This window comes from Epinephelus fuscoguttatus, linkage group LG3 (genome assembly GCF_011397635.1).
Source record: "Epinephelus fuscoguttatus linkage group LG3, E.fuscoguttatus.final_Chr_v1".
Taxonomy (NCBI): Eukaryota; Metazoa; Chordata; class Actinopteri; order Perciformes; family Serranidae; genus Epinephelus; species Epinephelus fuscoguttatus.
In genome coordinates, this window is record NC_064754.1 from 5731775 (window position 1) to 5756045 (window position 24271).

The following is a 24271-nucleotide window of genomic DNA, read 5'->3' on the forward strand; positions in this document are numbered from 1 at the left end:
CGCAAATTTGCGAGAGAGAAAACTTCCTCTATATCACAGATATAATAACTTGGCTCATAAATGCTCTGAAAAGTGAAGATGTGAAGTGAATTCATGTTTAAAGCAACTTGCTGAGTAGAAGTAGAAGTAATATATTTGGCCAAAACACAATTTCAGCCAATATTTTCATTTTAAATGTAAGTAAATAATCCTGATAAACTCTTAATCTATGTAAGTTTCATCAATGACGTCCACTGAGCCTCATTTTGTGGTCTCTCTCCATCAGTTAGACTCATGTCCTGTGTATGAGAACGTCTCAGACGCTGCAGCACAGACAGAAGACACAGAGGAGCAGGAAGACCTGGTGTGAAGTCCAGTCAGGTTAGAGCCTCCTGCATCAAATAAAACAGGCCCACTTCAGATTTATAGTCACAGTTCCAACCATAACTTTACACAAGTTTTATGTGATTGTCTTCAGATGCAGTTGAACCAGAGGCGGGACTCACCTGATGGAAACAAAGTAGTACCACATGGAAATATCAGTGTGGAGAGTGAGGCTGTGGAGGATGTGGGGGAAGTGGATACATTTACTTGTAGGTCCATTATGAGACAATATGCACAGATATGCAAAAGGCCTCACCACCTCTCCTACACTGGATCAAAACACAGACTTTGTTGTGACTTTGCCTCTTTTTCTGTTTGTGTGTGTCTGCTTGGCATCATTTTTAGTCCCTTCCTGGTTGGTGTGTGTTACTCTGAGTGACACTTTGTAGATGGAGGCCTTGGAGCCCCTGGGCCTGTACCTGTTAGGTCCATTCAGCCTTTAACTTAATGTCAGTTTTCAGTAGCAGCAGCAGGTAGGAGTCAGCAGCACAGGCAGTCAGCAGCAGCATGTAGCACAATGTTTAGAAGAATGTGGTGTTGGCAGCTTGAACTGAATCATGTCCAGGTGTCAAACATGATTTATAGTTTAGATCAGCTGATGGTCAGGTGCTGTGTGACTCACTGACTTATAACTCACTGCTTAAACTATGCAAGCTTATTTCTACCTATACAGTTATATTACACAAGTGTAGACATTGAATTTGTTATGGAAAATATTATCATGAAATTCCACATAATAAATGACTCTGATCAGTTTCTGGGTTTGCAGCTGTCCTGGCTGATAAAAGTTAATAAAGTTTGTTCAAAATGCAGACAGTGAACTGAAAGCATCACATTTCACTCAATGTACAGTTTAGATTTTCATACACTGAGATCAAACATGAGCCCAGCAGTAGCACAGCTTGGTTGATGTTACATTACATTACATAGGCTACACAGAATAGGCTGTAGACTACTCGGAAAAGAGTGTTTCTGTCTGCAAGTAGTTTAATATTGTCAATCATTTCCCTTTTATGATAGGTGGTGAGTGGAGGGAAAATACCATTAAAAAAAGAAAAAAAATGGACATTCGACCTTTTTTTTTTCCAAAGCAGGAGTCTTGTGAATAAGGTCCTGCATTTTCAGGACAGTTGGTTCAAAGAATATCGATGGCTTCATTATAACTCTTCATTAAAAAAAAATCCTGTGTTTTGAGTGTGTGAAAGCCTACTCCATCAAAAAAACAACACTTGAAAAGAAGGTTGTGCATAGTGGTGCACATTGCGTGAACCTCATTACTCAGTCTGCCTGTACAGCGTCTCTGTTAGTACGCGCCTCATTACAGTAAGTCCATGAGCTGGGGACTTTAAATAAGCTCTCTGGAAAATTCAAGGCAATATTTGAGAATACAGGATCAGGACCAAACACAACGTTAAAACCCATATGTCTAACAAGGTGGACGATCCGAGGGAAAGCCGTCAACTCAGTTCTCAATCAGTACGAAACTGTTTTGGGAACAGACACTGGTCCCAGTGCAAAAGCAAATGGTCTCCGTGATAGATTCCAGAAACTGTCTTAGGGCTCCTAATGGCATCAGAGGTGATAGGGGTGCTGGAGTGCTTGAATAAGTCCCTTCAGAAAACCAGTCAAACCATCGCAGGGATGCAGTCAGCTGTCCAACATGCCAACACCACACTCATGGCAAAGAGAATTGAAGAGCAGTTCCAACAACTGTATGATAAAGCAGTAGAAATGATAACCTCTCTTGACCTTACACAGGTCAAAGTGCCACATAGAAGACAGCCCCCCAAGCGACGCACTGGGCCAGCAACTCCGCATGCTCCCAGCAGTGCAGTGCAGCACTACAGGGTGCAGTTCTGTGGGATGTTAGATGTTATTGATACACAATTCAAAGAGTGTTTCAGCCAGAATGACATCCAAACTCTCATGAACCTTGAGAATGTTCTTCTCACGGGTGACATTACCAAAGTCATTGATGACTACCCAGAACTGAACAGAGAGAGTCTGGCAGTGCACCTGCCTATGTTCCCAAGTAACTATAAGTACAACTCCAGCAATGAGGCCGCCAAGATACTTTCTGGCATGCATGCTGAGGTTAGAGGCCTGTTTGAGCAAGTAGAGGCACTTGTGAGGCTTCTCATGGTCATCCCTGTGACCTCTGCAGAGGCAGAGAGGAGCTTCAGTGCTCTCAGAAGGCTGAAAACATGGCTCAGATCTGAGATGACACAATCACGCCTTAACCATGTTGCCATTTGCAATGTGCATAAGGAGAGATTAGCTCATGTGGACATCAGGGCAATATGCCAACAGTTTGTGTCCTGTAGTGACAGGTGGAGACACAGCTTTGGGCATTTTGGTTAAGGGCAGGTCTTTTGTGGAAGTCTTAGTGTGCTGCTTGTTAGGCTGCTCTATACATCTGTTTTATTGTTTTATGAAAATTCTGAAACTAATCTGTAAACTACAAAAACTTGAGAATTAAAAGATATCAATCAATCAATCAATCAATCAATCAATCAATTTTATTTATAAAGCCCAATATCACAAATCTTAAGATCCTCACAGCGGATAAGGAAAAACTCCCCCAAAAAAACCCTTTAACGGGGAAAAAAAAACCCGGTAGAAACCTCAGGAAGAGCAACTGAGGAGGGATCCCTCTTCCAGGACGGACAGACGTGCAATAGATGTCGTACAGAACAGATCAGCATAATAAATTAACAGTAATCCATATGACACAATGAGACAGAGAGAGAGAGAGAGAGAGAGAGAGAGAGAGAGAGAGAGAGAGAGAGAGAGAGAGAGAGAAGCAGGTAATGACAGTAGCTTACAACAACATTAATGAAAGTAATAATATTATAGTTATAGTTCTGGCTACTGTGGTACAATATGTTGAAAGTATGTATTAATACCTGGCAGTATACATGTGTGACAATAGTCATATGTGTATAATAACAGTAGAAGTATGACTAATGACTAATGATGGCAGCAGCAGCAGGAGGCATCTGGCAGGACCACGGCAGCAGCACAACCACACACGTCACGCTGTCCAGGCACCACTGTGATATGAGTTAATCTGAGAGACAGTGGAGCACAAAGGCTCCGGAGAAGAAGCCGATATGATTGTGGAATAATGGTGTTGTAATGTGTGGATGATATTATAAAGCATAGAACCGCCCACAGCTATTATACTGTTATATATCATCTGTAGGCCAAATGCATCAGTTCAGGAAGCTGATTAAAGAAACAGTCATTAAGATCATCTGACCTGTAGCTCAAAACAGTATGCACGCAAATTTGTGCTGAAAATTTTTCTACTTGCACCTTGCAGGCGCTCGCATGGTCCCTACCAAAGCTCAAATCAAACCTACGCCCCTGCTGTGTGACATCCTGTGGCGCACATAGAGATGAACTGTCTGTCTGTTTTCTTTTCTCTTTATGAATGCTCTCTTGTGGTGTCGATCAGGTTTTTGCAGCAAAACAGCTTTGATATCATAACTCTATTGTTTAAACTAATTTTTTTTAAAAACAACACAACTTTGTTGTTTTGTGGGTATTTATTTAATGGACTTGGATTTATAGAACGCCTGTCAAGCCTTCCGACAACTGAATTCGACTCATCTTGTATGTTAATAATCTAACCAGGAAGGAAATGAAGACGTTTAACATCCTGATATCTAACTTCTGCTTACTGACAACAGAGGAAAGGCATCTTTGAAGACGACGTCCTTCTTCACTGTGAGTAGAAACAGTTTATTGATGTAACTGATGCTGTTTACCTGCTGTGAGCATTATTTTATCTACTGACAGGTTTTATTGTCTCACACAGAGAGACGAGAGGAGCAGCTATGAGTCTGACTGCAGCAGCCAGAGGATTTGTCGTCTTCCTCCTCTCTGTGTCAGGTACTGTAGATCTACAGTTACATTCATCACATTAAAAGAGGGGAATGTGGGAAAATGTGGGACTGAAGGTCACATGTGGAAATAAGCAGATCAGAGTTGTGTGAAAGGAAAGCTTCCCAGAAACATTACAAATATTACTTTTGTGTGCAAGTGTGGAAACAGCCCATATGCATAGGGTCTTGGTTTGTTGTCTTACATGCTGTAAACTGAGCATATTGTGGCTTTTCTGAATGAGTATTCCCTCCTCACCCTGTGAAAACATATTGCCCTGTTTAATCAGTTCTAAAGTCGACCCTGGTTGCAGAGGCGACAGCTCAAGTGGCCGACAGTTAGTTTCTATCTGCAGCTACTTTTATCATGGTGAAGTGTTTTGGAGGGATATTGGTCTCACAGTGAAATCAAGTTATATTGTCTCAACTTTTCTTATATCATCATCGTGTCATCATCTGCACCAAACCCTGCTAGTTCCTTCTGTATTCTGTGAGTACAGTGTGATATTTCCGTGTTCTGTGTCGATAGTACTGATTGGCTTTTATCTTATCTTTGAATCAGAGCTGCTGTAAACAGTTTCCTCTGCCTCAGTGCTCTGCAGTTATTTTTAGTTTTCACACTCAGCAGCAACCTGACCACAGAGTGAACAGAGAGGAAACTAACCAAGAAAAGCACTGACTCTAATAATTTATATTTCTCCTCTTGTCCTGGTCAGTAAACTGCATTAAAGGTCTCAGGTCCAAAAACATTCCTGTTCTCTTCACTGCAGCTTCACACTGGATAATGTCCTGCCTCAGTGCACATAGAGATTAACTCTAGAAAGCATGTGCACGTCTTCCACTCTTCTTTAGCACTGACTGTGTAACTGTGCAAACACTGTGTGTTGAACTTCTCTATGCTTTTTCTCACTGGTTAAACCAAAACATAAATTCAACTAGAACTACCACCTCTTGGTTGTATGCCTCCATGCACCAGTCATGTTGCAGTTATATTTTACATCCATGTCTGTGAAAACATGGATGCTTCAGACTTCTTTCCCTCCATCAGCTCAGAAGGTCTGTACAATCAGTTCAGTTTCCAGGTGGGCATGATGATGTCACAGTGAAGCTGACCTCTGACCTTTTGGATATGAAATGTCATCACTTCATCACTTTATCCTTTGACTCTTAGCAATTGAGCCTTCACTAAGCCCCTCCCTGAAACAGTCAGATAGATAGATAGATAGATAGATAGATAGATAGATAGATAGATATACTTTATTTAATCCCTGGGGGGAAATTTAAAATGTCCTCAGCAGCAGGTGCAAGAATGACAAAAAGACACAAATCACAAGAACACAGCACACATACTGACACAAGAAAAATCCTAAAAGTACATAAGATCACAAGGTGTGAATAAAAGGTATAAAAAGGTGTATAAAAACAGTACAATACATATCTTTGTAAAAAAAAAAGGAAGAATGGTGCAAAGAAAAGAGTGCTAGCTACAACAGTCTGGTAAAACATTTGCAGCATCTTGTTGCATACATTAAAGGACCTTCTCAAAAAATACAGCCGCCTCAGGCCCTTCTTGTACACTGCCTCTGTGTTTGTAGACCATTCAAGTTTATTGTCCAGTATGACACCCAGGTACTTGTACTGCTCCACAATCTCCACGTCACTCCCACTGCTGCAGACAGGAGAAGCTGGGGGCTTTTTCTTCCTGTACTCCAAAACAATCTCCTTTGTTTTTGCTACCCTGAGTAGCAGACAGTTTTCCTCGCTCCACTGCACAAATTTGTCTATCACCCCCCTGTACTCCTCTTCTTGACCCCCCTCCACACACCCAACCACGGCTGTCCTTAGCTGTACTTAAAGTCAGATGTGTACTTGGTGAAGAGGAAAGGGGAGAGCACCGTTCCCTGGGTGGCCCCGATGTTAGAGGTCAGGTGTTCAGACACACAGTTCTGCAGCCGAACAAACTGCGGTCAATGTCCAATCCTACGTTAGCAACCGTGTGTAGCAACCAAGAGGTCTGTCAAGCTTTCAGCAGAAGCTAATAGCCTATGCGAAGCAGTGTGCATACGGTACCTGCAGGTCTGATACCGAAAAAGTGTCCAAAGTGTTGTTGACTTTTTCCCCTTCCCTAAGCCCAAGGCCCAAGGAGAGAGATGCCAGATATGGCTAACAGTGTGGAAGACCACATGAACAGCTGACTCCAGCAAAGATCAATTAAAACACCTATGTTTGTTCCAAGATAAGATGCTAACTAATGTTAGCTAACGCTAGCTTTGTGTGCTGGTTTACATAAAATATGAAAACAAAGACGTCTCAATATTAATAGTAAGTAACTTATGTTTAAACTTGAAGTCGAGTCACTGTGTGGTAGGCTATCTGAGCAAAAGACATACTAGTAACATTAATTGCGAGACAGACACGTTGTCATACTGATATCTTTTAGCAATTTGTGAACCGACGCCTTACACCTGACTATCCCAATCCTGTAGCTGCTCTCCCTTCGTCTGCCCCACATAACTCAACAAGAACTTAAATTTAAACAATATATTGACTTACCCTGCTGCACAAGAACGTTGTTGTTCCTGTATATATTTGTTACAGAAGCGCATTGCATTCACTGGATAAAAAACAAAAAATTAGACACCTTATCTCGTAATTACGAGATCCTTATCTCGTTAAGTGTCTTCGTAAAGTGAAAAATTTGTCAATCATTCTCCGTCTATAATTTTGCGCCCATGCCCACCTCTATTTATTTTGGGAACAGCCCATTGGTTCGACATCCCATTGTTCCGACCATATTAAACTCATTGTTCCAAAGTCCGTTCCGAAATCATCATGATGCCCTGTGGTTAACGTCTGGTTAGGTTTAGGCACAAAAACCACTTGGTTAGGGTCAGAAAAAGACCATGGTATGGGTTAAAATGAAAAAGAAAGTGACAAACACATAAGCCGTGAGCCTGCTCCGCCTCAAGCCGGTCGCGGCGCACCATACGCCTGCCGCAAGCCATTCAGCACCGCGGACAGTCGGACTAATGGGATGTCGAACCAATGGGCTGTCGAACCAGTGACATGGACCCATTTATTTTTCACCCCTCTCTCCAGTTCTGCTGTATTGACACTGGGTTTAATATATTTTGCCCTGCTCTACTCTACTTCAACGCTACTTAGCTCTCTCTCTACTCTACCAGTAGACTACCACATCCACCTGTTGCACAAAACGCACACAGCAGTGTTTCCCCTAGGATGGAGTTGTAGCAGCGGAGGTGAAGCACACGCATGAAAAATAATTTTCACATGCGTGAAACTTTTTTGTATGCTTGCAAAGCACAGCCTGCTGGGATGTTTCTATGTATCTACTGGCACCAGAAGGGCTCTTTAGGACTAAGTACATACATACATGTGTGCACAGTAATGAGCAGGTGAAATGTCTGTCTAGCTTACATATGAGGTGTCTCAAGATTTAGGAACATACAATTGTATTGAATATCGTAAAAGTAAAAAGTCACTTGACATGCTGCTGTTTTGTACTATGACCTATCTAAGTGCTGGAAGTTGTTATTTACGTGACAACGTCTGAACGCAACACAAGCTCAGCATGAGTGCCGTGCTGCGCTGCTGTGCAAGCAGCGTGTATGTCTGTGCGGAACAGCAGTCTGTTGATGGTTATTTACACACTGTCCATTTCAATAACTTCAGGTTTGGTCAGGAAAATGCGGCCTGAGCCACATTCCACACTCTGCTCACCTGTGTGTGTGGCGGAACTCTGCAGTGCGTGATACAAAGAGCAGAGGAGAATTGTTAACGCGTGACCATGTAGAGACAGAAATGATACGATGACATAACACCATAAATAATATATTGTTATGTTATTATATGAAGTGTCCGTCGCGCAAAATAATATCAGTGGGGGCTGTGGGCAGGACATTGTTACACAGTGTGTGCCTGTGACTTCAGGCAGAGAGACCGCTGCATCAGAGCCGAAGGAGCACGTTTTAAAATACATTTATTTTATCAATTAGTTATTAACTTTTACTATTTTTAGCAACTTGCCCAATTGGGCAAGTGAGTTGTTAGTTTACATGCCCGACCTTGAGTTTTACTTGCCCCAGGTAATCGGGCAATCGTTATTGTTGAGCCCCAATTTGAAAGCTATTTCTCAAGACAAGTTCTGTAATTACCTTGTCCGCTTTCATTCTGTTTATATTTTAACAGGAGCTGGCCATTACCGTGGTGCTGAAACTAAATCAATCGATGTCAGGCACATCGATCACCCACCATTTCATCAGTGCATAAGTCACACACAGCCTACTCATTTTTCTTCTTATTATTATTTTTCTTCCGCCAGATTTTGGTGCGTAACTTGTGCCACAGCTCTGAGCGCACACAGTGTCTTCATAAATCATAGATTCAAGATTCAATATTCACAGTAAGGACACACGTTTCCCTGCAGAATGAAATTAGTTCTGTTCTGTTACCAATTAACGCCAAACAATATAAATCTGAAGTATAAAATAGATCAAAATATATATGGTGCGCACTGTTGTCCTTGCTTAGTGTAATACTCCATTGTAATTTACAATATCCACCTTATTTTCGAACACGGAAGTAAATAGTGATCAACTTCTGTGTCCGGTCAGCCGCTTTCCCTCATGCTTTCCGTTACTGGAGCTAACGGTGCAAGCTAATTTTTTTTAATTTTCAATTGTTTATGTTAATCAATCAGTTAGTTAGTTAGTTAGTCTGTGTATTTTATATAGAGAACTGTGCCCGCGTTTCCGTTATCCGGTAATTGCCGATAAAATAATTCCCTCTAAATGCGAATAAATCGCATGTCAATCAAAGACTATGAACCAAAAAAGCACAATCTATCCCGAGTGAGACAAACTGCTTGATCCCCGTCTCCAGTGTACCAGCAGAGAATCTGCAGAACCGAATCAGTGAAAAAACACACTGGGCTAAACAGCGTCTCTACCTGAGCAGCTGAAGCTGCAGCTCGCACCCTCGACACACAGACGGTGCTTCTGCATGCCAGCCAAACGTGTGCGCAACTGTGAGAAAAAAAATATGCTGCTTTTCTATCTTTTTTTCTTTCTTTCTGTCAGCGACATACACTCCTAACACAGGACGGGTTGTTTTTATTGACTGAGTTGATTATTAAGCCATAGTGATGCGCGGATCGGCTCTGATAGCACCCGAATCAGCATGTACGCATCAACCATCCAGCCGTTACAACATGATTGAGCTAGCAAAGCAGTTTTGTGTTGCTATGTGTGGTATTTATTCAGTTTTGGGAAATCATGATGTCTAGAAAGCATCAGTGGCTGCAGCTGGCAGGGACAGCTAACACTAGCAGCAAAGCTAACATCAGGACGTCATCTGATAAAAGCCTCCCGTTGTTCGATACGACATAAAACTACTCCAGTTAGCTCAATCATGTTGTAACTAAGACATCCGCTGGAAAAAATATTTTTTTCACGGACCGTTTATTGAGGTATTGAGTCATTACAGACACCGCTAACGGCTAACAGCTAACGGTTAGCCCAGCTAATCTACGATAACCATTGTGTTTATAGACTTCACAAACATCAGATTAGTCTAAACGGCGATATAGTGACATGAGAAATGTGATATACAGTATACACATATATATATATATATATATATATAGCTAAACTCAACAAGGTAAACAACAAAGCGATTCCCATTTACACAGTGGTCAAGAGTGCTGGACCAGAAGTGTCGCACAAAAAAAAGGTCTGCGTTCTGTTTTGCCTCCGTGTTTCCGTGAAAAATAAGGTGAATATACAAATACACATAAAGATATGGGATGTAGTCAAGATGGCACCACCCGAGTGGCAGCTGGTTACAGCAGTTCCAACACCCCTTCGTGGATGTACAGTCCTTCGTCTGCCCCACATAACTCAACAAGAACTTAAATTTAAACAATATATTGACTTACCCTGCTGCACAAGAACGTTGTTGTTCCTGTATATCTTTGTCCGTCACGTTAAGTGTCAAGACGTGGGGTGCCTGACACTTGGCATTGTGACCGATAAGCTTCTCCCTCTATTTTAATGTTCTCCTGATTAATACTCCGCCAGCAGATGATATTGTGAATGTAGCTCTCAAATGCATATTGAAGACCTTTCTGTTGGCTTCTCTCTGATATCTCCGAACAGTGTTTCCAGAAATTTGATGTTATTTCTTTTGGAATATCTCTCACTGATATCGCTGAAAAATCCATATTTCTTACGCAAGGAGCAAAAGCTTGACAGACATAGCAACAGTAACTAAGGGGGGCGGGGCTTAGCGATGGGTCAGTTGCCATGGCCACCCCTTGGGGGCACCAGTGACTACTGCCCCACTGCCGTATCCCAGAAGAGTGTGTAAAAATACTTGAATTTATGTTTTTGGGGCGGTTGACATATGAGATGCACTTTTCTGACATTTTCTTGACAGTTTTTTTAAATGAATTGAACAAAGCTGAAACACACAGAAAAGTCTATATTCTAGTTAGATGCAACATGTGGAACATTTTATGACAATGACTGCAGATGATCAGTCTGATAATTGAGGACTTTAAAGCTTGTCCAGGTTATCTTTCCCCAAATCACATCAGTATTTTTTGTCTTATTGACTGATTGTTTACTGAAGTCATTGATTTTGATTGTGGTTCCTGATGTGCTCTGTGTTACAGTGATACAGGGTCAGAAAGGCTGGGGAGTGACTTACACCTCTACTGAGATCTGTGCTGTAAAAGGATCAACAGTGGAAATACACTGCAGCTACAGATACCCATCCAGCTATTATAAAATTGATAAAACATTCTGGTTTATTGATATGACAGATGACGTGTTTGTGGATCTGAAAACAGACCCACAGTATTCAGGTCGTGTGCAGTATGACTGTGATGAGATAGAGACTGACTGCACTCTGAGAATCACAGACCTGAGAGAGAGCGACTCAGCTGTGTACAAGTTCAGGTTCATAACAAACCAACCAGGTGGAAAATATTGGGGTCAACCTGGAGTCACTCTGTCTGTCACAGGTAACATTCTCACTGGAATATTTAACAATTCACATCCAAATGTTTAATTTCTTGAAAATACTGTGAATTGCTGTATAATTGCATGTATGTATTAACACAATTAATATTTCTGTTCCTTCTACACATATTTAGATCTCAAGGTCAGCAGATCATCTTCATCTTCTCACCTTCAGTGTCACAGCAGTCGTTATTTACCTGATCATACTTCCTACATCTGGTACAAGAATGGACAGAAAATAAAAGAAGACACATCTCCTTATGTAGACTTCAGTTATGATTCTGCAGACAGCTATTCCTGTGCTGTAAAAGGATGTGGAGGCTTCACCTCTCCTTCAGTGTGTGAGTTCACTTCCAGTCTTCTACTGTTATATCACCATCTGCTGGAGCCTCTAAGCCATTGCACTGACACGTCTGTGTTAAATTGTTTAATGCTCTCATTTAGCTAATTTACCAACCAGAGATCATCAGTAGACATGACAGTGTCCAAACACACTGAACCAGCTTCATTTCCTTGATCTTCTGTCTTCAGCACTGCTAAGCTGTTGGACAATTACACACACACACACACACACACACACACACACAAAATGTTTTTTTCATGTTTTCATGTTCATTTCTCCTCCAGATGCTCCAAAGCTTCCCTCTGTGTCAGTGAGTCCCTCTGCTGAGATAGTGGAGGGCAGTTCAGTGACTCTGACCTGTAGCAGTGATGCTAACCCAGCAGCTAAATATACCTGGTACAGTGAGGATGGAAATTTATTCCATCATCCTCAGAGACAAGAACCACAGCTTGTCTTCAGCTCCATCCAGTCCTCTGACTCTGGAGAGTATTACTGTAAAGCTGAGAACGAGCTGGGGAGGAGGACGTCTAATTACATCTCTATAGATGTGAAATGTGAGTAAAACACTGCTAATTGAAAAAGCATCATGCAACTAATGACTACATTTTAAAGCTTTATTACCCAGCCAGGCTGATGGCTCTGATTGTTTCACATTCACAGTCTGCTGCTGCAGTTCACTGAGCAGCTACAGCAGATGATGAAAAGGTAGTTTTATTAACAGTTGGCTCCCAGATCTGAAATGATGTTCAGGGGATTCAAACCATCAGTAATCCAAAACACCACCTCAGGCTTCTGTCCTGTCATCAACCCTGCTTCCTACAGATGATGCTCCTGTACTAGCAGTTTGCTTTTGATTTGGTATTTATAACTAATTTCAGACAGCTTATTAAAAAAAACAACTTACAGATCATATTTATGAAAATATTAAGATATAAAGTTCAGTAGAAAAAAAATGCTACTTATACCTGCTTCATTTAACTTTGTCAAATTTCAGTCACAGAACTTCCTCTAAAGTTTCACATTACATACCCATTTAACTCTATTCAACACATGAATAAATATTTATTTTGGTTAAATTATTTCATCTCCTCCAGATGGTCCAAGGCATCTCTTTACATCAGTGAGGCCCTCTGCTGAGATAGTGGAGGGTGATTCAGTGACTCTGACCTGTAGCAGTGATGCTAACCCAGCAGCTAACTATACCTGGTACAAGGAGAGCAAAACACTTCCTCAGGGACCAGAAGGAAATTATTATTTCAAGTCCATCAGCTCTGAGGACAGAGGAATCTACTACTGCAAGGCTGAGAATCAGTATGGATGGATCATGTCATCGTCTTTGTCAGTAGATGTTCAGTGTAAGTTTTAAACATGAGCAAATCTGGTGTCAAGGGTCTAATGCCAAGTAGCCACAGTGTACCTGGTTCACATGTTATTGTTTGGAACATTTATTGACAGTGTTTACTGTTAGCTGTGGTCTGTTTGTGTAGGCTGACAGACAATAATAGTTTTAAATAGATTTTGTTCACAAAATACACATCCCTTTGTCCAAAATGCATCATCTGATGTGAATGACATTAGGCTTGGGCAGTACCTAATTTTTGAATACTTTCATAATTCCTGACATTTGACCGTGGTATACAGTCTAATCAAGAAAAAATTACAAACAAGATCACAATATGTAGATGGATGGTCTCTCCTGAGAGGTCACACTGATTTTTTTTACCCTGACAGTCAGAATCAGAGTAAGTGCTTCTGCCACTGAGTAATAATAGATTAGACACACTGAAATAGAAGGTTCTTTTGTTTTGTTTTTATCTCTGCTTGAAAAGAGAAAAATAAATAACTAGAATTGAGACTCATTAGCTGGAAAACACAATGGGACCATAGTGTGAAGCCTCACCTTGTCCAAATTTAAAGTGCCTAACAGTATCACAGAAAACAAATTTACACCTGATTCTTTTTTCAAGGTTTTGTCTCGGTGCTTTTCAAAAGAAAAAAGTTAAAACAATGTTCTGTGATTAAAAGTGAAAAACATATCAACAAAGGCAGAACTGTGTATTTAGTAGCTTACTGCATTTAATAAGAAAGACTGAGTTTTGCCTAAGACAACAGAAGAACCATATGTTTGTCATTTATTTACATTAATAATGGTCCATATGGGGAAGAAAGCATATCTCCCAGTCAAGAATTTCATTGGCTTTTATAAAAGTCTGTCATCAAACCAACCATTTGGCGGGATCTACACAGCAGACCGAAGTGAGGCAGGACCTTCCTTTCAACACAGGCTCTCATTGGCTATTGTAGGCTGTGGAGAGGACATGGAAGCTCCCTATCTGTAATATTTAAATGCAACCTGGAGATATTATGGACAATAAGTGGAGAAATTAGATCATTTGAAATTATGCAACCGCAGTCTGTGCATATATGGAAGTAATAATGTGTTTAGATCAAATATCTCGCTGGATTTAGATTATCTGGATGTTTGTAAATGTATCAGCACCATTTTTGTTGTAATATTTTTGTTGTAATATTATCAATCAGTTATCAACCATCTTTGTTGTCTTGTCACTGTCCCAATAATGAACAGCTTTGGTATGGCTAAAATGAACGCGAAATTCATTGACCTCAAATACAGCATCTCTGTATCAGTTTGATAGGAAGAGGAACATCTGTATCTTTGATAGGACTGAAAGTCCTATATTCTGGATTTCTAAATACCCTGATATACTGTAACACCATGATACTGCTCAAGCCTAAATGACACAGGTCTGTCTAAATCTCCTCCAGATGCTCCAAAGCTTCCCTCTGTGTCAGTGAGTCCCTCTGCTGAGATAGTGGAGGGCAGTTCAGTGACTCTGGCCTGTAGCAGTGATGCTAACCCAGCAGCTAAATACACCTGGTACAAGGAGAATGAAGACTCACCAAAAGCACCAGGACAGATCTTCACCATCACTGACGTCAGAGCTGAACACAGTGGGAATTATTACTGTGAAGCCCAGAACACAAGAGGACGTCATAACTCCACCTTACATCTGACTGTTGTAGCAGGTAAGTTTTACATTCATGTTTTCAGCGAGGGCAGGAAATCTAGTTGACCTTAATATTATTGATAGGGGGAAGAGGCACTTTAAGAAGTCTCTCAACCTCATATTAGCAAGTGATGAGTAATAACCTGTGCAGCCTTGCTCACCCAGTATGGGAAGCTATTGCATCGTACGTTGTAGCCTGCGGTTTAGTAGGTGCTGTCATCCTACACTCTGCATACACAAAACCTGATGCGAAGTTTATTCGATCCATGTCACACAGTGTAGCTTACACTGAACCTCATAAGACTGCTAAAATCTCACAGTCTGTAGGAGGATGTAGGCGAGACATCTGCCAGCTGGGGACCACTGTTTGAGAGCAACAAACAACAAAAGTGGTTGGTTTTTAGAGAGACATCAGCGGCATTTCCAGCAGTGATTGTGCCACCACAACCAGGTGTGTTTTGGGCGAGATGTTGGTGGCATTTCAAGTGGCAATTGTGCCACCAACAGCTGGTGTTTTGAGCCAAAACATGATCTTTCCCCAACCATAACTAAGTGGTTTTGAGCTCAGACTCAACTACATGTTAACTACAGCATTGTTGAAATGTAAAGTTTCATTATATCTGTTACATAATAGGGTACAAATGGTACATATCCATGTGGTTTGCAGAAATGTACAATTCAAACATCTATTCTGACAATTAGGTTGAGGAGCTTCAGGAAAACTGCTCAGACATACTTATATCAGTGGTTCTGTTTGTCCAAAGAATGTGCGCTCTCTCGCCTCACACAATATTTGTCTCTTGACTGCATGGGCCAAAATCTCTAATATTTCCCTTTGAATGGTGGCAGACATCCAGTTGTCTGTTCGTTGATGTCTCTCGTGTCCTCTGGGCAACTCATAACGTTACATCTGCTGCTCCATCATTAGCTGCTTTAAAACTCCATCCCGATAGATATGCCCTGTGTGTCACCTGTAAGGAGGTCGAAAAAAAAACATTTTTGTATACATGATAAGTTGTTGTAAAGTTGTTGTTAAGTAATGCACTAAGTGACACTAAGTTTTCTTGTTAATTCCTGTTTACTTTATACCACTCGCCACTAGGTGGCACTGTGGCAGAGTAAGCTCTTTGGTGACACATTACTGCAAGATTCTGTAGAAGAAGTCTAGTCTTGAAAGTTCATGTACACGTGCTGCCCGCCCGATGCGGTTGCATTATGCCAGCTCATCAGTTTTGCCAGTGTTGCCGTGAGATAAAATAAATGAACAAACATTTTTCTACACCACTACCGTGTCGTTGTGAGAGTGGTGTAACACCTACAGTGGAAGTCCCTCATGTCCAAAAATTGTTATGGATCTAAAAAGCAGCTCCAAAACTGCCCTCTGTTTTTTTTCTCAGCTGCTATTGATAAGCTCTCGCTACTGCAAATCACTCCCCAACTTTGGCTGCCCCATGAGCTGACCCCGAACCTTACACTTTGACCTGATGTGATGCCACTGTCATGTCAGATTGGAGGAACTAATTAAATTTGCACAATTTAAACACTTTTTTTTCATTTATTTTCTGACAGGAACCTTATCATATGCTGTTCAATATGTAAAAGTAGAAATAAATCAGCTAGCCCAAGGGGTTATGTTTGTCGGAGAAGATTCTCAGTCATCCAGGTCATGGTAATCGTAAGTGCTATATCGTAGGCAAGTGGACAACTTTTCAAGAAACGCAAGCAAGTCCAGTTGCCTACGATATAGCACTTACAAACCCAAGGGTTATGGTAAAACAATTATTTACAGACTGCGTTCTTCCACCCCTTGTCAATAGGCGGTGCTGCAGCTCCCTCAGCACCTACCGTCCTGCACCTACAGATTTTATGCTCTTCATCTCTCAGACTATGTTCATCAGCTTATTACAGTTTATTACATTTGCTGAGTTTCCCTTTGGGATAGATGAAGTTCTTTCTATTCTATTCTATATAGCGGTTTGAATTGTCAACACTGTCATCCTGAAAAAATCCAGGATTTGTAAACAGGGCATTAACCATGATGTAATACATGCACTGTTTGGTCATATATTACTCTGTGGGGCGAATGGGCCCAAACATGCTGTAACACCCTGATTAACTGTGTTTTGTTTAGATCGTAGTTCCTCAGGAGCAGGGAAGTTAGTAGCTGCTGGAACAATCACTGTTGTTCTCCTGGCTGTCATACTCCTCGCTGTGTTCCTGTGGATCAGGTGAGCACTTCTGTTTTGACCGAATCATTGTTTGTTAAATCACTGAAAGTCAGTTTGTCAGACCTAAAACTTTGAATGATTTTTTAATTTTTTTAACTGCATCTCTGGACCAGAAAAAAGAGAGCTTCCAGGGACTCGTCTGAGCCTGGAGAGAGAGCAGACAACAGGGAACAGGTGAGAAAAGTGACGCTTATTATTCAGGAAGAAAATAAATTCTGGTTCCTGTTCATTCACACTGCTGAGTCAACCACTCATCTGACTGAGAGGGACCTCATGTTGCTCTTTTCACATCCTTCTTCACAGATGTTAATTTCTATCATGCTCTCTTTGAGTCATCTCTTGTCTTGGATGTGTCTTGTCTATACCTTTATGTTTTTTTGTTTGTTTGTTTGTTTTTTTTTTTAAAAAAAAGGATATTTACCCACAGTCAGTTTATAACACAGCTGGATGGCACCTTATGGTGGAATGATACACTGCTAGACGCCGTCAATTTGAAATGCTGCCAGTAACAATGTGATATAAGGAGCTGGACAGTCCCTATAGGGTGGGTGGGTGTGGTGATAGATGGCTCCAATAATCCCTGGACTTTAACCCAGGAACCTGGTGTTTGCTTCCTGTATGAATGTAGAGCCAGATCATGTGCTGTTGTGACTTAAACTTAACCACCTGCTTTTCTTGACGTCCCATTGTAGCTTGCAGCATCCCAGAACATCAACAGCAGATTCAGGAGGATACCTACCGTCTAATATTTAGACGTGAATGTCCACTGACAAAGCGACATGTGACGACTTGGGATGAGAATGTGTTGCTGCTGAACACAGTGTTATTCCGTCTGCTTTAGCATTCACATTTTAAAGTCTGCCAGAAACAAAGGATCAGGCATAGTTTGGGATCAGGTGCAGTCTAACCAGCAGATGGTGGGACACTTTTGAGAAATGGGTTGTTGATGAGGAGTAGAAGGAAACCTTTAGCATGTACAAAGCATCACTGTTTCTTTGTTATACCGAAGGAGAATCAACGGTGATGAGATCTCCAGTAGGTGTTCTGATGAAGGTTGTCTGTACACGACCTTTGTGATGGGGGAGACCATCGAAGATAGCTAACGCCAGCGAGTGTTTGGGGCCGTATTTGTGTTCTTGAGTAAACAGAGATATTTTGTAGAACAAAGACTGTGTGGACAGAATTTTCTGATTTAAACTTTGGATGAAAATTTCCATTTTTGAAAATATCTGTCTACATGTGGACGGGGCCTAAACTCCTGGTACTTTCAGAGTCTCACCTGCTTTCTGTCCTTTCCTCTTCTTCTGTCATACAGCAGCATGTTGGTGAAGCAGTGATATTAAACACAGTATTACAACAGCTGCTGTTGCTTTGATTTTTTCTGTCCTGGTTGTAATCCTCTGCTTTATTTAAAATAAATGTTGTCTCTGTGATGTCTACCTGGTCAGACACAGCCAGAGGAGCAGGGTGACCTTCAGTATGCCAGCATCCGTTTCTCCAACCAGGCAGATCCTCTCTACTACAACATGAGACCAGCTCAGCCCCTCAGACACACGGAGCAACGAGAAGACGTTGAGTACGTTACTGTCAAGTTCAACAGTGCCAGAACTGCCCCGAGGTGAGCAGCTCCTCACACACCAACATTATCCTCACTACAAGTAAAATGACATAACTGTGAAATGAATGCGTTGCATTTTCCTGCTCTCTATTGTTAGTTTGTTTGTATATAATTAGAATGATGTTATTTGATACTGTCTACAGAACCAGAGGTCGGGGAGGTGGAGAGGATCCAGCTGCATTGTACAGCACAGTCAACAAAACCAGATGACCACAGCAGGCATTGCATTTACAATCTGATAAATATCACATATATAATCGGGTAACTTTTGATTTTTAGAACACATTTCTCAGGATGGGTCTCTCCCAGCAAAAATCATATCATCATTTTTCCTTTTTTTACAGTAAAAATTAAATGCAAAAGTAATCATTCCCACTAAAATCAGAAGTCATATCAAATTATTTTAAGATGATTTCTTTGTGTATATTATGCAGCCCTGCTTGTACAGACTAACGAAACAGCTTGAACTAGCGACATACTGAATGTACTTCTGCACTGAAGACAGTCTAAATCAGTGCTGAACATCACAGATGTAAAAACAGTTACTTACTTGTGTACATATGAAGTGAATTGGAACAATCGTAGTCAGTGAGCTCAAATCTTCCAGTAGTCTGTGGTGCTTTAGTATTAAAGTCATTATAACATAAACACAGCAACTCCCTATTCACTATAACGGAGTGGCGGTGGCTCAGAAGGTAGAGTGGGGCGTCTACTAATTGGAAAATTGGTAGTTTGATTTGAAGTATCCTTGGGCAAGATACTAAATCCCAAATTACTCCCAAAGGTTGTTCCATCAGTCAGTATGTTTACATGACATCAGAGATAATTGATTCATTGTGTAAGTCTGACTAAAACTAGACTTTTAATTTCATGTAAACATGAATGTGTGTGACAACGTGATGAAGTCTGCATCCACAATCGTGCATTTTTGGACGGACGAAATGTACAGAGCTGTAAAGTTGTGCACCGTGGTACCAGTTTGTGTTAGCTAACCGTAGCTTATTTGTTTGTTGATTGTTTGGTCTGTGACGTAATGGGTCGACTGGAAAATGGTCCAATACTAACAAGCTGAAAGGGGGCATGTCGCCACCTATCGTAGCTGAGTCGGACATACTTAGGTCAATAAGTTGATTTTCCTCCTGTGCTTGTACACTGGGACAAGGACAGTAGTCCAATTAAATGGCCTCGTGGAGCTGTAACTGTAGATCCACTTAACTGTGCATGTTAGCGTACTGAGTGTGTGAGTGCGTGTGAATGGTTACTAAGTAGCAGGTGGCACCATGTATGGTAGCCTCCGCCAGCAGTGTGTGAATGTGTGAATGGGTGAATATGACATAGTAAAAGGGTTTTGAGTGTTCGGAGGACCAGAAAAGTTTCAAATACAACAATATTCCGTATTTGATATGGGTCATGTTAACAGCATTTTCTGTTTGGATATTTCAAATTAGGCCTTTTTCTGAATGGAGCATTTTCTGATAAAGACATGAGGGTGCGGGAGCAAATACCTTTTAGAGAATGTTTGCACTTGAAATCAAGTTTGGGGCACCACCATCCTAATGAGGGAAGCGACTAATCAAATTAATAAGTCCGTAAACCAATTATTAATTCGTCAGCACGCTTATCAATAATGAATCAATCTCAATATCTGGGCTATGAATTCTCCATACAGTGATTTTAGTTCCTGCTCAAAAGAGATACACACAGACAACGACTTCGTGATAAATGGAAATTTATTTAGGCTAAATGTTTAACAACTGCGGAAATGAATGAGGATGATATGAAATGACACAAAATCAACCGTATGTGAATAGATTAAAACAAGAAGTAACACTTGTGTAAGTTATTTAGTTTGGCGATAGTGAAATAGAGTATGTGACTATAGATAAATTGCAGGGATGCGCAAAACCATTTACCTAAGGAAACCTAAATTAAGATCAAGATAATTAAGTCTTCTATTCGACATCAACTCTTACCACTGCACAGCGGCTACATCAAGTGAGGGAAATTATTTGCCTCCTTTCTTAGCAGCGAATCAGGCGGACGTTTCTCCTGAGGGCACCGGACTATCTCTTTGCGACTCCCGGCTTCACTTCACGGCCTTCCAGCAGGGTGATACAAACTGAAACGCAGCGCTGAGGGAAGGTGGAGCCTGGGGCGGTGTCCTTTAGGTGGTCCTCACATGTCGGTGATATTAGCCTGCAGCAAGTCTTTTGGTTTGGCAAAAGAGTCCCTGTGACATGTGGTTGCTGGATCTGATGAATCTTTGGGGGGAGTTGTAGGTCGAAAAGTTTATCTGTTTAGCTGTGGCTACACGCTTATAATAAAGTTGAAAATAGTCTCATCAACCATTCGATATTATCATCAAAATTATTATCAATGCATGAAAAAAAAATGTTGCAATCGGCTGGCTTTGTTGCTTCAGGTATAATAAATATAATATACTTTAGCAAGTTACGCTCAGTAGACACATACTCTTTCCATTCTGGTCAAAATCAGCTCTTAACATCAAATTAAATTTCATACGATTATTATACCGCATATCAGCGGAACACAAGTATAAACTGTTTCATATACACACACTCTAGACTAACATACGGTTGCAATAACACAGAATGAGAAGGCACATATTCATGAAAACAAGTTGGTTAATCAACCCAACTATATTTTAACTCTAAATATAATATTGGATTCCTTAAAGGGAACCCTCCTTAACTACCGTCACAAGATGGCAGTATGGCTCCATGTTAAATGAGGGATTAAAAACCTAAAATGTTAATTTCCTGATACTTTGGTTTACAAGATTAAAAAAACATCATTCAACTAACAAACAAGGATTATGCACATTTACAATGTTAGAACATGGATAAAATGTGTAGTTTTACTTCCAAGAGACATTTCAACAGAAACACTTGGTAAGAGAGGGGAGGATGTGATTTCCCGGGGTGACGAGAAGGGACAGGATGTGGTGAATTTAAGAAGCATTGTCAACGAAGTCGTGCTCGTTAACCTAAGTCAATTTGTGTAGCCCCAAGCTGAATTCTTTTAAGATGTTAATGACATCCTGGACGGAGAGGGGTCTCAAGTGACCTTTTTACCTCTTCTTGGCATCAGGATGGCTGAAAGGAGCATTTTTCAAGACTGGGGGGTGATGGTGGGGGCAGAGTGCCAAACATTTGACCCTCCGGTGGTCTCTCGTTGGTCTGTTCATTTATAATCCTGGTTCAGGGGAGTTCAGCAGGGGTGTTCCTCCTACAAGGGAAATGCTAGTACAGTTCAGGTTTAAAGAGCGTTATTTAGTCATGTATACAGCGCATTCTGATTACATGTCTAAATTGGAGTTTTACTGCAGTTTGCAACACATGGCCTCTTGCCTGTTTATGGTCAGCTCTGTGCGTCACCATGAATACACTGTATACAAAGCAACTTGCAAACAACAGTTTACACAAGTGGGGTAGAGATGGATGCCCAAAATAAAAAAACCCACATTTCAATTGTCAACCTTTTTAAGAAGGTGGGTGAAGGAATGAAAACTTTCCCAGCAGCTGCTCCACTTTTCTATATTTTTAACAACATGTTCGGACAGGTTAATTGGAGTATGCATGGCTGCATGTTTACAGGAATATAAGTGGGATATTCATTTTCATTAGCCATGTACATGAACAGTTTAGTAGGAATATTGTCTTCTTTAGAATAAAAGGAAAAATCCAGAATATTTTGTGCATGTAAATGTAGTTACAGAGAGGCAGTGCAGACCTCAAAGTTTAAACTGTGACATGGAAGGACTGCAAAATGTCTCCGTGGTGACAAATCACACCTGAGATCTCTTATGTATTATAAGTTACAGCTTATTAAATATTATTATTTTGCTGCTTCCCTGTTGAAGGGGAACATGTTTGCTGATAGTTGCAGTTTCCAACTGTTGCCACTAGATATTAGTAGTGAGTTCTATTTTACTGATAACAGACAACTTCCATCATCCTGTCAAGTACATTTCTCTCATTCTGTATACAATATATCTTTACCATCTTTTCCTTGTTTCCTCTTTTTTATTTGATTTTATGTTTTACCAGTTTGAACACAGCTGGTTTTATTGTTGAGTCAAGTGTCATTTATCAGAATCCTTATGCTTATTTTGTGAATTATCTCTACACTTCACCTGCTCATGAGTTATTTACATCCCTGTCTTCTTCATACACATATCTGAAGTGTTTTTGTTTTGTATTTGTTTGTACTTTTAACCCCATGTATTTACATTTACATTTTGTACTTGTGCTTTATTGTTTCATCTCACTTAATTAAAAAATGCATCAAAGCAGTTAAGATCTTTTCTTTTCTTCCCCTCTTACTCGTGTTGTTTGGCCTGATGAGTTAGTGTCTTTTTGGTAATAGGTCATTTGAACAGTGTTTGTTGTGCAGTCTTTTGTGTTTGTTATTAACCCTTTAACATCTCATTTGTCTTCTGCTCTGATTAAACAGCACTGGGTTTAAGACTAGATAATAATCTACTCAGTGGCACTAGAGGGTGCTGTTTAGGAGGACTAGTAGAGGTGAGCGGTCTGAGTCCATGAAATCAAATATTGCTATTATACTGCTATTTATTGCAGCTGGTCAGTGTTTAATGTACACGTTAGAAACTGTCGAGCAAATTGTGTTGTGACGAGTGTGTTGGATGAAAATGGACTCCATATCCCAAGTTATTAGCCCTGCAAACTATCAGGTGTTACTGCATTGTTTCCCTTTGGATTGGATTACTGAAGGAGTTTACCAGGCACAGGCCCAGGGGCCCAAAGTGTTAGGGTGGCCCTCTGACATTCACCTGCAAAATGTCACCTTATTTTACATGTACCAACCAGGAGGAGACTCAAAATGACCAAAAGGAGACACAAAGAGATGCAAAGAGACACAACAAAAACAACAAAAAGGGGCGAAACAACACAAAGATGACCAAAAAGACTCAGAATTAATTAAAAGAGATAAACAACTGCAAAGAGATGCAAAACTACCACACACAAAATTACCACAAAGATACAAAACCACAAGAAGATGCATAACAAAGACAAAGTGTGTGTGTCTTCCTCCTGTGAAGGAGAGGTGCTGGGGCCTTTTGCAGGTCTGAGCCCAGGCTTCCATTCGCTAACTCGTGAACTTCCCCCGGGGATCAGTCAAGTCTCTTATCTTATCTTTATTGGTTTCCTGCATTGGTTTCCTCAACTGCAAAGATCTGAAGAGGTGGGTTTATATGAATTTCCTCTTGTAAGGTTTGTTAGGCCACTTTATGTACCAGCTTTTTATCTGCCTTTCACCAGCACTGTAATACTCAAATTAATAGTTACCAACCTTTAGTTTTTAGGCCCTAAATTGTGCCCATGATTTTTTAAGTCTCTTTAAATGGTGTTTAAAACTAGTTTCTTTAAACTACATTTTTGAAAAAACACAACTTTGTTGTTTTGTGGGTATTTATTTAATAAATGGACTTGGATTTATAGAGCGCCTGTCAAGCCTTCCGACCACTGAGTTCAACTCATCTTGCATGTTCATAATCTAACCAGGAAGGAAATGTAGAGGTTTACCAACCTGATATCTAACTTCTGCTTACTGACAACAGAGGAAAGGCATCTTTGAAGACGACGTCCTTCTTCACTGTGAGTAGAAACAGTTTATTGATGTAACTGATGCTGTTTACCTGCTGTGAGCATTATTTTATCTACTGACAGGTTTTATTGTCTCACACAGAGAGACGAGAGGAGCAGCTATGAGTCT

The 24271-nt window shown here is 40.7% G+C and overlaps 2 protein-coding genes across 2 annotated transcripts in view; both read left to right on the forward strand.

Moving 5' to 3' along the window:
• LOC125886331 (B-cell receptor CD22-like) overlaps positions 1 to 591 on the forward strand; it is a 28242-nt gene extending 27651 nt beyond the window's left edge. Inside the window, exon 7 of the mRNA XM_049572448.1 lies at positions 458 to 591. The gene's annotated coding sequence lies outside the window, so the exon portion shown is untranslated. The remainder of the gene's footprint in view (positions 1 to 457) is intronic.
• LOC125886329 (hemicentin-2-like) overlaps positions 1 to 24271 on the forward strand; it is a 131198-nt gene that overhangs the window by 72231 nt on the left and 34696 nt on the right. Inside the window, exons 7-8 of the mRNA XM_049572443.1 lie at positions 11921 to 12190; positions 12731 to 12991. Coding sequence (XP_049428400.1) covers positions 11921 to 12190; positions 12731 to 12991 — 531 coding nt within the window. The remainder of the gene's footprint in view (positions 1 to 11920; positions 12191 to 12730; positions 12992 to 24271) is intronic.